Raw genomic sequence first — 15,195 nt, forward strand, 5'->3', positions numbered from 1 at the left:
TGTTGCCAACAGATCTGGCATTCCATAGACTGCCAGAGAGAGGGGGTAAGGACTTATGGATAGGGTGAATGGGGATAAGGTTAGGAGAAGGGAGTGTCTTGCTGAGAGTATTTGGAAGGGGGTAGCTGTGTGGGGGACCAGGGTTGGGTGAGATGTCACCAGAGAGTATCAGTAAAGTAAAAAGGTGCAGGAGCACAGACAGAGAAATAAGGAGAGTGAAAGAGCAGAGAGACAATGAGTTATCAGACTGGGGAGTGCAGGGAGTAGTGCCAACAAAGAGAGAGCAGGATGAATAATACATTTTTTCAGATAATTGGGAACCATATGCGTACAATAATCAATGTGGCAAACTGAAGTCCAAGAGAACCAGTCCAATATTATGGGTTCAAGTGAGGCTTGTAAACTTGTTCCAGGAGTGCGGGATGATGATTCAAAGAGATGGTTTGATGAAATACCTGTTTAGAATGGTGGCAGCAGCAGCGAATGTGTTGGAGTCCAGGTGGATAAATCAGTCCAAAGGTGGAAGATAGAAGTTGCAGAGTATATTTATATGTCCAAATCTTTTCCAATTCCTGTGTCAATTCCCTTGATTAATTCCCATTGCACTTGAGATTTGGGCACGTGACCAGGGTCCCAACATGACCTTGCCTGTTGTTTTAAATAGAAGTGCTTTGGGTTTTGATTATTGATGGAATTTGGGATATCAGTTTATTGAGTAACAAGGAATTTGGGATATCAGTTGAACCTGGGGAGGGGAGGGGTTGGCAGCGCAATAAATATCAATGTGCAATTGACATAGTTATTCAAAGGTATTTGAATTTTCCGACGATCCTCCCGGCCGCACCGACGCAGAGATGGTCTCTGCAGTTCGCGGCTGAAGATCAGAGGAGGAGGACGTGTCCCTATGACCTGCAGGGACCAGCAGGGACACCAATGGAGCAAGGTGTGACTGGGGATTACTGCTTTTTGCAGGTAAAATCCACCCCGAATCACACTTGGGATTACTGCTAGGAGCAGTAAAGTGAAACTGGAGTTGCCTCTGTGCCTGCCCAGCATTTGACGCCAATCCCCCTATGTTTGTCTATACCAGACTGCTACAAATAGCACAGGTGTGCTTTCAGGCAGACTAAGTGGAAATTGCAGCTTGTGGGCTGCAACCAAGCCTGTGTTTGGGACTTAAAGCAGACCTATCACCAAAATTTTTACTTTACATAAAAAAGTAGACAACTTTTTTTAATTTGTTTATTAAGCCTTTTTTTAAATTGACCATGTTAAAATTTAAAAAAAATACAGATTTAAAAATATAAAAAATTAAAATAAATGAACAGGATAAAGCGTATATGAGATTTTAGTTTTTGTATTAACATATTGATGTTTAATGGCTAACAACTAAAGAAACCCAATGGCTAGATCGTTTATCACAAAAGTTGCATTTTCATTGGGTTTAAGGATTATGTTTTTTAACATAGAATCAATTGGTCACCAAAAGGGCATTGCAATGTCACAAGTACAGTGTACATATCAGCAGACGATACAGATTCAAGCATCAATTTACATAGAAAAAGTACTTTTAAAAATAAAGCAGTAGCATATGTGGTGGGTAAGGGGTGGGTACCTTTGATGGGCTCCCAAACGGTATGTCAAAGTGCAGACACATGCAAGTTACATGCACGTAATTAACAAAGAGCAATACCCAAATGTTTCAGTAAGAATATATGTAAGGTTTAACAAATTTTGTGCATCTTATTTACCCATATATGCCTCCTTTGATTAGGCACCAAAAAGCCCTATGACTACTTCTGGGCAATGTATTCTTGAATGTGAGGTCAGCAGATCCAGAGTTGTGACCCTGGAGACAATGTAGTATTCTGTTTCATCATTCCATTCTGAATAAAAGAATATGCATGAAGGGAGTAATTAGACCCCAGTCCAAGAAGAGAAGAGTACAGATAATGTGAAGGAATTGACTTTACTAGAGTAGTCAAATCTTCAAGTTCAAAGACAAGTAGGTTAATATTTTATTTTTTTGTGCTTTTACCTTAAAAATAGAGTTTGTGACAGGGGCTTGAGAGTAAATCTGGGAAGATAGAAAAAAAAAAATAAAAGCTGCCATCATGGACATGGTTTTACTCCAATGAGTATCTGACCTGAAATACATCTCAGATTTACACATAGACTAGATGATTGATCAACCCCACAGCTACATTATTGCAATCATTACCAATGTTTGATAGCAGGTTGAGCTTGTCTACCAGTGTTTATATTTTGGGGGTCTCACCTGTATTGTCTGTCCATCTTTTTTAACCTTTGACTGATCGCTCCTATGCTGCAGGAGATTGCTGGAGTATTCTGTAAATCTATAGACTTTGCAAGTCTATTAGTCTACCAAATACTACATTTCCCTGAAATCCAGTATTTCCACTGGGATTAGATTTATTCTTTCTTGCCTCATAGCTCTGTCTTGTCTTGGTATTTTTCTATCTAATTTGATCCTTAGACTTTTATTGTCTTCCAATCTATCAATGTTTATGCTTTTCTTGAATAGGTAGCTAGTTAAATAAAAAAAACATATACCCAGGGGTCCTGAGTTTCTGGTCCTGAGCAAGGCAAAACAAAACCCTTGGCAACTGTGGTCAATTTCCAGTAAGAGAAAACAAGGGAAAACATTTGTTTAGGAGCACAATTGATGTACAGCCTTAATTATGCCTGTATCCAAAGGAAAAAGTGTCTTTTTTGCAGCTCTGCTTTGTAAGAAGTTTTTTCAGTTAACAGCTGCCAGTAGTTTGATGCCAGTTTATATACAACAGCAGATCCTGTTAGTCTCTCTAGTCAAAAAATGTGTTGTCACCCTGTTGGTGCAAAAAAAATTGTGTGTTTTATTATGAGGGCCCTGCACTGGACAGAGACTTGAATCGCCTGACAGTTTTTGCATTGTTTAGGGTTCTGCACTGTGATACAGACCAGATTTCTAAATCTGTGTAGTTGGTACAAGTTACTCCCTATACCACAGAGCAGCAAAAAAGTCTAGCTCTATAAAGTCACCACTTTAATGAGTTAGATGTTTTGACTAGACAACTGCAGGTTTCTGACACTCAAGGGGGGTTTAATAGAATATCTTTTTAATGATCATTTGAGTCTTGACTGCACAATGTTAGCACATTTTTTTTTAATTTTCTTAAGGTCACTTGTTCTTAAAGCCCATTTTCTGGGTTCTTCCTGTTCAGCTGAACAGGATGTGAGTTAGGCTAGGCTACGTAACTAGCAACTCCCTACTGCTTCTGCTGTTCTTTTTTAAGCTGCATACCACTTGTATCAACCACTCTAATACTTTGCAGGAACTTTGGAATGTGGGTAGCAAGATGGTACAATGCCTTCAAGCTAAACTTTAGCCTTATGTTTTACTTTCATGATTGTAGAGAGTCCTCTCCTGTCATGAAAGGGAATGGTCCTATTTACATGCATCCTTCACCATACGTATGAGAAGCATTAAATGATGTACTGTTTGATTGGGCAGCCAAGTGGCAAATGACATTTAATATAGATAAATGTAAAGTTATGCACTTCGGAGCTAACAACATGCATGCTTCATACGGTCTAGGGGGAATACACTTGGGGGAGTCAAAAATGGGAAAAGGATCTGGGGGTCTGGTAGATCATAAACTTGATAACAGCATGCAATGCCAAGCTGCAATACCTAAAGCTAGCAAAGTACTTTCTTGTATTCCCCCCCCCTCCCCCAGCGTTCTAATTCTGTCAGTTTTTTAAAGCAAAAAGTGATCCTATTTTTTTTGCATAGAAATTTTCTTTTATATTGTGGGCCTGTAAGTATTGTAGGATTAACTCCCTGGTATAATAATTATATTTATTATATTATAATATAACACAATTATAAATCATAGTATAAAAAATAATTAAATATTAGACTACAACAATGTAATTTATCAAAAAAAACTTTTTTATCAAAATGTTCTCACTGAAATTTTCCAAACAAGGGTGCAATATTATTGATAAATAATAATATAAATTAAATGCAGATTTTAGAAAAAATTTACTGTATTTTTTGCCGTATAAGACGCTCCGGAATATAGGACGCACCCAATTTTAAAGGAGGAAAATCTAGAAAAAAAAGATTCTGAAAGAATATTCCCCTTCTGATCTTTCATGTGCCATTCATACCGGTATTCCCCTTCTGATCACTCATGTGCCTTTCAAATTCCCTTTCTGATCACTCTGTGTCATTCAAAATTCCCTTCTGATCACTCTGTGTCATTCAAATTCCCCTTCTGATCACTCTGTGCTTTTTTTCCACTGTACGGCAGTTAGGACAGGGAACAGCAGGTGGCGCTGTGCCGGCTTCTTTCGCTCTGCTTTACAGACAGGAGAAGACACGATGCATGCAGCCAGAGACACACGCAGGATCGGGTATCGGGTGAGTATATTATTTATAATACATTTGTCGTAAAGGTGCACTAACTTTCCCCCCCCAGTTTTGGGGAAGAAAAAGTGCGTCTTATACGGCAAAAAATACGGTACATTTTTAGTAGACATCCTGGGTGTGGTAGATTTTGAAGCAGGGTGCTGCACAACGCCCAACATCAGTTAGGACAGTAGAACCTGGTTTCCTTGCGTTTCTTCCTTCCTCTGTCATCAGTCTTTGAGCAGCAAACCACGCACATCTTTGTGGGTGCTGCCTTTTTCTGGGTTGGTGGGATGTATTCAATGAAGTGACGACCAGTCAAGCGTTCTGGGTTGACAACGGTGGAAGCATGACTTCCAGGTCTATTCATAGCCACTGATGATGTTTGGTGGTTCTTGACTATGGATTCGGAAACTTGCAAAATGAAGTGTGAATGATTCACAGGCCTCTAACTATGTGTAGGCATTCCTTAGGCACTGCTCAACAAGATGCCTGAAAATCTTCTTGTAGTACTTGTAGTTGTTTCCTCTGGGTAGAATGTCATGGCTTTGTCAGCTCTGTCGACACCTCCCATGGTGGTGTTCTAGTCAATAACAACCTGTGGCTTCATCACTTCTTTCCCACGTTTTGTGTGTACCATAACAGTGGAGGCATTATGGACAGTACTCATCAGGCACACATCTTTCTTGTCATGCCATCTCAGGGTCTTCATCTTTCCTTTCTGCCAGGCAACAATTTCTCCTGTCTTCAGCTTTCCTTTTGCAAACAGTGATGGCAGGTTGCGCTGGTTAGCCCTAACGGTTAACCATAGGCATCTATTCTGTGTTGCAGAAGGAACTCATAAAGCTCAGGAGAGGTGTAGAAATTGTCAGTTGTGACACAATAGCCCTGACCTAGCAATGACTCACTGAGGGATAGCACTGAAGATGTTGCCAATCCATAATGGCTGTATCTGGTTTGAACTGTGTCCCTTTTCCAGTGTACAGTACTGTAGCCAGATGAGGATTCACACAGCATATACGTTTTCACGCCAAATCGTGCCCTTTTGACGCAATGTACTGCACCCAGCTGAGCCTCTCATAATTAGACTTTCGTCATTAGACTTTCGTCAATGCTGACATCTCTTTCTGGCACATAGGTTTGCAGGAAATTTTGTAGAATCATCTGGGACAATTTTTCTTCAGTTTTGGTGCAGGATGGGTAGTCTCATCAATTTCTTCATTGTTTGCGAAGTTCAGGTACTTCATGATGAGGTAAAATCGGTATTCTGGCATGACTGTGCCAAAGAATGGAGTGGCAATCATTTTATTCTTGGACCAGTACCACTTCTGCACGGGTTTGCCCACAACTCCCTGCAGGATCACCAAGCTCAAAAACAGCCACATGTCATCATTGGTCACATGTTCCCACTTTCTGCTTCTTGCAAACCTCAGGTGTGGAGCACCTTGTTGTTGTCCAGCGTGTATTTTAGGATATTTTCAATGTATTTTAGGATATGTTATTTTATAGTGCAATTGTTGCAAGTAATATGTTACCAAACACAGAGCAGCACACATGTTGGCATAGGAAAAATTTAAAAAGTTAGCACAAAGCAGCATACATGTTTGCATAAAAAAAAAAAAATTAGCAAAACATTTTAAAAAGTTAGCAAACACAAGAGCAGCTTACCTGTTTGTCCCAGCAACAATTCTTCGGATAACATTAGTCCAAAACAACTTCAGGTATGCCAGGGGGTCGTCGTATTTAGCCTCAATTTTCATCCCAGGTGCGCCGTTGAATGGAAATTTTGGTGGTGCTCTCGGGTCCACATCAAGGTCAATAGGACACCATGTGCGCACAGCACTGACCTCAGGTCCAGAATCGTTGCTCAGTTCACTTTCGCTGTCTGATGACAAATTTCCTGGTGAATCACTATCGCTTGATTCCACAAGGGACTCCAAATCGCTATCGGTGCGTTCAAATTCCTCCAAAACAGTGCTTGCACTGGCGAGATGCCTTTTGGATGCCATGTGGTCTCCAGAAGTCAGTCAGGAACAATCAAAGTCAAAGACAAAATGATCAAATGATACATTCAGGAAGTGATTTATAAGCCATCAAAAGGTCAGATCAAGGTCAGGGCTAATAGTGGGAAAAATGTAAATCAGGGTACTGGGGAATGATGCTTGGTACACTAAAATGTGTATTTATACTTTTATTTTATGTTTTGTAGTGTGTTTTACTGTAAAAAAAAATTAAAAGCAGATTACATAGTAATCTGCTTTTAAATTTCCCGTCCCCACAATCCATCGCTTCACCCGGAAGATGTCACATCTTGCCGGGTGATGCAATGGGGATGTCCCCGCCCTGCTCACTCCACTGAAACCAATGAAGCTGCTCGCATCACCCGGAGGCTGATATCTGGGTGATGCGAGCAGCTATAATAAATTCGGGGGGTGATGCCAGCGGGAAATCGCTGATGGCATCACCCCCTATTGTTGATTGCATCTGTAGTTAGATGTGATGCACCATGCAGAAATCCTGCATGGTGCATCGCATCCAACCGCGGATGCTAGCAGCGGCGTGGCGGGTACTCGGGCGGCATTTAAAAGCAGATTACTCAGTAATCTGCTTTTAAATTTCCCACACGGCCATGCCCCCCGAGGGACAGGCACCCCCGGCATCACAGCGGGATCTTCAGATCGCCGCTGGAGCGGGGGACAGAGGTAAGGGGGGCTCCCAAAGTTATCCCGAGTATGACGGGGTTACCGCTTTTTGCATGTTTTTTTCCACCCCGAGTCACAGTTGGGATTACCGCTAGGGGGGTTAAAAGAGGAATAGACTGCAGAGATCGAGACACAGTCCTGCCCCTGTACAAAGCATTGGTCAGACCACATCTGGAATATGCAGTCCAGTTTTGGGCACCAGTTCACAAAAAGGACATTGTGGAATTGGAGAGAGTGCAGAGAAGGGTAACTAAACTAATAAAAGGAATGGAGGAGCTCAGCTATGAGGAGAGATTACCTCAACTGAATCTATTCTCACTTGAGAAGAGACCTTTAAGGGGGGATATGATCACCCTGTATTAATATATAAACGATCCATATGGAAACTCTCTTCCCCATTATTCACTTTTTTTGCATCTGGAGGAAAAGAAGTTTAAGCTATGGATAAGGAAGGGATTCTTCACTGTAAGGTCTGTGAAAATGTGGAATCGGCTCCTTCAGGAAGTAGTTTCAGCAACTACTATAGACTGCTTTAAGAAAAAGCTGGATGTTTTTCTAGAAGAACACAATACTGAGTATTAGGACTTTAAAGTAAAAAAAAAAAAACAGTGACTGTTGATCCAGGGGACATCTGATTGCCTCATGGAATCAGGAAGGAATGTTTTTCCCCTGTTGAAACAAATAGTACCAGGTTTTTTTGCCTTTCTCTGGACCAACTATGTCTATAGGGTTTTATATCTGCAATATGTCTTTTTCCTTAGTGGTTGAACATGATGGACTTATGTCTTTTTTCAACCTAACCTACTATGTAACTATGACGGAGTAGGCATCCCACATTACTTCCTGTTTGATAGACTTCAAGCATAATCAAGCCCTCTGATCTGTGCTGTTCCCTACCGTTTTAGCTTTTTGCTTTCTTTTCTAGCCCTAGCAACATGTGCAGGTGATACCTAGGGTAGGCTGTGTATATGATTGCCCAGTCCATCCTAAAACTAATATCATTAACAATAAAAATCTTCTTTCTTTGTTGCACAGTGAACTCTGCACCTTCCCATAGAGAGATTTGCAGTCGCCCTGCCAGACAGGAGTGTCTCTTGTCTAAATGTAGTTATTACTTTTAGAGGTTTAATTATAAGGAGAGAGCCAAAGTCTCTTAGCTCATAGATTAGTTGCTTTCCCTAACTGATAATAATGTGTGCCAGCAGAAGGAGGAGTCAATTCCAAGTTAGGGATTATTTTGATGTGGAAAAGAATTATGTAGATATATTTCCTGGGTGAAAAATGTTAGGGGAGAGCTAGAGTATAATATATATATGGTGCCTGTGAAATAAAGACATGCTGGCCTCTTGCTAGTAGTATTTTGACTGCTTTGCACAGAATCCCTGTTTATTAGGTTACTAGACTATCAATATAGCACATTGCTATCATGTGTGCCAATACATACGAGTGAGTGTTCTACTGCTCTAGAAAGTAGGGTTAGTCACAGTGAGTATTTAGTTTACCCTGCGTAAAATTGTTGAATCATCCCTATATAAAGCAGATAGCTGTTAGACACTTTTTTATGTTAAATGTTCTCATACTCACAGCATTATTTAAATACATGATAACCCACTACAATATGGACACCTTTAAACGTGTGTATCCTCATTTAAATTGCAGAAAAGGTTACCTGTCAGGGATGTCAGTTACGCAAAACAGAATCTTTGCTTTTTTCATATTCCTTTAAATTTTATTTTTACAACTTACAAAAATCAAGACAGAAAATGGCAGGATCCTGAGTTTTATAGGGTAATATGAGATACCATAACCTATCTGTGTTATCATTCTGCTACAGTGCCCATAAAAAAGTATTCCCCACTTGGAAGTTATCATATTTTATTGTAATAAAGGACTGAATCAGAAAATTTTTGTAAACCAATCTGCAGAGGTATACTCTTTAATGTCAACTGAAAAAAATGCCTTTTAAAGTGGACTGCGTAAGTATACACATTCAAGTCAGTATTTTGAAGATGAACTTTGGGCAGCAATTACAGCCTTAAGTTTCTGTGCATAGGTCTACTCTTACCCTTTGTTCTTTGCTAAATTTTAGTTGTGTTATGTTGCATAGATATAAACAGACATTTGATGGCCAAAAAGCTAATGTGGTCTCATCATACTATAAAACATTTTTCCAGATACCTTAAAGTTTTAGCAAACTGTAGGTATGATTCAAGTGAGTTTTAGTTCAAAATGGCTTTCTTACTCTAAAGTTATTTGTGAACCACCAGGTCAACAATTATATGCAGATTCCTTATAATCCCAGTCATTGAGGCCTGTAATTCCATCAGAAAGGACATAGATCTCTTAATGACCTTCAATGGCAGTGAGAGGAAAATAGGCTATGATTCTAAATATCTTTAATGAACAATCGGGTCCTAACAATTGCTTTACAGATAATTACTCAAATAATACACGCTTTACAAACAGTTTTGTTTTGATCTGTAAGGAATCACTGTTGTTTAGAACTTTTCTATTTTTTTTAACTTTCTTTCTTTCAATTTACAGACCGTTGAAAACTGTGTGTGCATTTTAAGGAACCTCTCTTACCGTCTAGCTGCAGAAACTTCTCAGGGACAACAGATAGGAACTGATGAACTTGATGGATTGCTTTGTGGTGAAACAAATAACAAAGATGCTGAAAGTTCAGGATGTTGGGGGAAAAAGAAGAAGAAAAAGAAATCTCTAGACCAGGTAAGAATAAAAGACAAATACTTCACTTGCTCTCCTTTTTTCAGATCAATTTTTCCCTTTGTCATGAAGATTACCATTGCTTGAATTACCAGTTATTAAATAAATCATTAGTAGAAATGCTTTTATACACAGGTAAATGTCTACTTTATAATAGCTTACTATAAATTATATTGTTTACTAATAATTTTAAATATACGGTAGCTAAAAAATCCCTACTTTGAACCCCAATTTCTCTGAAACGGGAAGATGTACAAAATTAAAAAAGTAGGTGCAAGTGGGGGGCACCTGTGACTAACACCCCCAAAAATGTCATTGTTAGGCCATCGTCAGAACATAAAGAACTCTGCCCATCAAAAAAATCTACCCTGTTACACATTGCTGGAGGCTTGTAACACCTAAACCCCAAACGGGGGGGCTACAGGTAAACAACATTAGAGCTGCAAGTGGGGGACACATGTTACTAACACCACCTAAAATGGCATCAATAGGCCATTGTCAAAACATAAAAATCTCTGCCCATCAAAAAAATCTACCCTGTTACACACTACTGGAGGTTTCTAAAGCTTGCACCCCAATTTCTCAGGAATGGGGTTTAACAGGTGAACAGAATTAGAGGTGCAAGTGGGGGACACCTGTGGCTAACACCCCCTAAAATTTCAAAAATAGGCCATCGTCAGAACATAAAAAACTCTGCCCATCCAAAAAATCTATTCTGTAACATATTGCTGGAGGCTTGTAACGACTGAACCCCAATTTCTCACGAACAGGGGGTAAAGGTAAACAAAATTAGTGGTGCAAGTGTGGGACACATGTGAATAACACCCTGTAAAATGTAATTGCTAAGGCATCGTCAGAACATAAAGAACTCTGCCCATCAAAAAAATCTACTATGTTAAACATTGCTGGAGGCTTCTAGCACCTGAATCCCAATTTTTCTGGAATGAAGGGTACATGTGAACAAATTTGGAGGTACAAGTGGGGGACACCTGTGGCTAACACCCCCTAAAATTTCATCGCTATGGCATTGTAAGAACATAGATAACTCTGCCCATCAAAAAAATTCACCCTGTTACACATTTCTGAGGGTCTCTAGTACATGAACCCCATTTTTTCTGGAACGAGGGGGTACAGGTGAACAAAATTAGAGGTTCAAGTGGGGGACACCTGTGACTAACATCCCCTAAAATTTAATCGGTAATTTTAACGCCCATCAAAAAAATCTACCCTGTTAGACATTGTTAAAATTGGGGTTGAAGCTTCCAGCTTTGGATGGGCACAGTTCTTTATGTTCTGACGATGCCTTAGCAATGAAATTTTAGGGGGTATTAGCCACAGGTGTTTCCCACTTGGTCCTCTCATTTAGTTCATCTGTACCCCCCGTTCCAGATAAATTGGGGTTCAGGTGTTAGAAGCCTCCAGTAATGTGTAACAGGGTGGATTCTTTTGATGGGCAGAGTTCTTTATGAGGGTGTTAGCCACCATTTTAGAGGGTGTTAGCCACCGTTGTCCCCACTTGCACTTCTAATTTTGTTCACATGTACCCCCTTGTTCCTGAGAATTTAAGGTTCAGGTGCTAGAAGCATCCAGCAACGTGTAACAGGGTAGATTTTTTGATGGGCAGAGATTTTTATGCTTTGACAATGGCCTAATGATGAAATTTTAGGGGTGGTAACCACAGGTGTCCCCCACTTGCACCTCTAATTTTGTTTACTTGTACCCCCTGTTCCTGAGAAATTGGGGTTCAGGCGTTACAAGCCTCCAGCAATGTGTAACAGGGTAGATTTTTCTGATGGGCAGAGTTCTTTATGTTCTGACGATGGCCTAACGATTAAATTTTAGGGGCTGTTAGTCAAAGGTGTCCCCCACTTGCACCTACATTTTTGGTTTTGTACATCACCCTGTTCCTGAGAAAATGGGGTTCAAAATAGGGAAGGTGACAGGGTAGTGTAGTATGACATTTACAGTGTGACAGGTAGGTATAAATTTAGGGTTCACACCTCCTTGCTATGTAAGTGACGCCGGGGGACCATAATTTGTATGTTTAACTTCGGGCTTCTAGACACACTTACTTTTAAAACAGCAACCCTGATGTTCAATTTTAACTATTTTTTTATATTTATGACCCCATATATTAAAAGTTGTTAAAGGTGGGGAGATAAAATTTTGAGTAATGTGCTAGCCATAAGGGTCCCCTGAGTACCCTGAAAATTTTAGGTCGGTACGACATACTGTTTAGGAGATTTGGAGGTTTGTACTGGGAGAAATGTAAGGTTGCAGTCCATGACATGATAGCTGTGAAACGTTCCTAACAATGAAGTCATTGTACACGCCCATTTGTACATGATCCCTGGTAGATTTATTTCACGAGTAGATTTTTCTACCGGCTATGGGGATGGAACAGTGATCCATCAATGAGGCAGATCATACGGGGGAGGGAGATGGCAAGCTAAGGAGGGATGTGAATAACATCCCACCCCCCTTGCAGCCAAAGTGCAGGCCCAGAGGGCCCCCGCAAGACTCGTTTACTGCAGGGGGACATCCATGGGTTTGAAGACGTTTTGGTGATTTGCACATATTTGCCGTTTGAATTAGGGATGAGCGAGAAGGCCTCTGACAGTCTTGCGAAAATTACCTAGAACTTCCGGTAGGTTCGCAAAATATCGGCGAATCGATTTGGCAAATTTCATTAAAGTCAATAGGCTGACTTTAAACATTAATAGCAAAGACCCTATACATGTTAGAGCCACCAAATTTGCTAGGTAACTGTAGGAGAACAGACCTTGTGGTTTTCCAAAAAATGTCAGGCAAAGTGACAGCAGGCAAATAGGATTTTTGTGTGATTGACAGTGTCCAGAAGGCAGCATAAACATTAGGACATTTAGAAAGGGTGAACTCAACCCACTAGCAACAGTCTCTGCCCTCAAGGCAGGCGGCAGGGGCTGGTTACTGGACAGGCGGCAGCAGCAACAGAAGGAGGAGTAAGCAGTGGGCCCTGAGACGGTGGCCCTAAATCATCAATGAAGTGCACGTACGTTCGACGTGCGTATTTACGCGCCAGATGGCAAAGTCTATTATCGTGGGTCGGACCTGAGTTCTAGTGAACTCGCCTGCTGGTTTCCCCGCAAAGATTGCGAATACGCCAATTAGGACTATTAATTTTCAGCTGCGCAGTTCAGGAGATGTTAACCTCAATGATGAGGTGATAGCAATTGATTAGTGCACACCTGCGCGCTGTTCTGTGCTCTCCAGTCCAATTACGGGTCAGTTTGAATCTTTAATGCTTGATTTTTTTTTTTATTTTTTTTTTGTAAGTGTTACTTTTTTATGTTACATTCTACTCCATCACAAACTTGCTTCATTTATAGTTACATTTGTTGCACTTCTTGTTACTTTTTCTTTTGGTTGCAACACTGCAAACTCATTTCTATCAAGCTGGATAAATATTAAGTGGCACTTTCAAATATGTCATCACACAATAGTATGAGTGTAAAAAAATATGTGAACAAACATTTGTGACCTCATAAAAATTTCGTTCCAGTTTGACGTTAGAGAAATCAAGCATTTTAGTAAAGGATTATAGGCAAACATGTTATACATGTATTAAGGAACATTTAGTGATTTCACTTGTGCATACACTTATGCAATACATATGCATTGTGTGTGTGTGGGGGGGGGGGGGGGGGAGTAAGTTTGCTTGGATGGTATGCATTGATGTGATTTTTTGTAATCCTCATGATTGTTAGCTTCATCTGTTGCTGCAATGTTTTTGTGCCTGGTTTGTAATGCCAGTTTCTGTAGTTTAGCAATTCTTCAGCAATGTGTTGTCATTTTTTCCACAAGTATTGAGTAAAATGTCTGCATGGTTCCCACACCAAACTCCTACTTAACCCCCTCGTTGCCTTTGTCACATATTGGTATTTTATTTCGGTTTGTTTTTTTTTATAGCCTGACATTTGCACTTATGTTGATTTGTCCCCACACAACTCCTGTGTTCATTTGTAGTTGTGTTATAGGTTTGTTGTCATTGTGCTGTGCTGCCTGATCTTAGCCCTATTGTATACAAACACACTTCCACTTGCTGTCCAAACTGGTTGTCAATTAGTTGTCCTGCTGAGTTGCATACTCATTATAACACACCTGATGGTGATGGAAGGAGGTCCAGGTTCCAAGCACAACATCAAAGCACATTGATTGCCAAGCTCACAAGCAGGGTCTCGCACTCTTAGAAATGAACAGTTGTTGTTTTTTTTGTGTTTTTGCTTAACTTAATGCTCATAAATACTGGAGTGTATGCATTATTTAGGCGTTTACACAAAACAAATAGTACTAGTATTATCAAAGTTACAAGGCCAAATCCACTTTGTGCCAAACATTTTCTTGCTTTTCCATCCCTTCAGGGTGTTTTTGCAGATTTGAATGGCATTTTAGATGTTGGCCCACTATATATAATTGACTTACTGCCCTCAGCTTGGTAGTGGAAGCACATAAATGTGGATTCCTTCTTTTAACCAGAAGCAATATCCTCCATGAATGTTGCTTGTAGCCAAGCCCATGATATCCGAAATCATAGGAAGAAATAAGCAATCTTTTCAATGTGAAGCAATAGGGTCCAAAAAGCCATCTTTGCCTATTTCTTCTATTAATTTCTCTTTTCTATGTATATGTACACACATCTAAATGCATACATACAGGTTTGGGTTTATGTGCACCTATGTCTATACATACATGAGTGCATATGAAGCAAAACGGGCAAAATACACAAAAAAAATACAAACTTCCCTAATGAGGACTGTGCAAAAGTGCAGTGCATTTTTCAACTGATAAAACAGTTCAAACACACGTAACGGGTCCGCCGTGGTGCACAACTATGAGCTACACGCTTCTGAAGTTTGGCGCACAACTATACGCATCAAACAAATAAGAAAATTGTGCTGTTTTTAGCTTTACCAATAATTCAGAGGAAGGAACAGCTTAAAAACAATCACAATTGTCTTTTTAAACTGTGTGTCCTGGGAGATTGGAAAGGAGATCACATTACAAACCCCCCAAAAAACAAATGACAACATTTTACAAACAACTTTATTCAAAAGAAACATTTGCTAAAAGGTCACAATAAAATATAAAAACACATCAAAACCCAAAAAAACACATCAACAAAATGGCCCAACAAATATTGCATTCAAAAAATACTTACCAAACCAATATGCAATTTTGCCCTATCAAGGGTGGAAAACTGGATTAGAAAATATTTATGCAGGACAAACATTTCAAAGTGGTAATAAAGGCAGAATAAAATAAAGTTGGGGAGGATTTCATGTTAAAAGTATTTTCTATTTGTGTGTGTGT

General features: G+C 39.9%; 1 protein-coding gene across 1 annotated transcript in view; it reads left to right on the plus strand.

The window, feature by feature from the left end:
* The window catches only part of CTNND2 (catenin delta 2), a 538,472-nt gene that overhangs the window by 375,047 nt on the left and 148,230 nt on the right, over positions 1-15,195 (plus strand). Inside the window, exon 15 of the mRNA XM_072413368.1 lies at positions 9,664-9,849. Coding sequence (XP_072269469.1) covers positions 9,664-9,849 — 186 coding nt within the window. The remainder of the gene's footprint in view (positions 1-9,663; positions 9,850-15,195) is intronic.

Source organism: Pyxicephalus adspersus, chromosome 5 (genome assembly GCF_032062135.1).
Source record: "Pyxicephalus adspersus chromosome 5, UCB_Pads_2.0, whole genome shotgun sequence".
In the NCBI taxonomy this organism is placed as follows: Eukaryota; Metazoa; Chordata; class Amphibia; order Anura; family Pyxicephalidae; genus Pyxicephalus; species Pyxicephalus adspersus.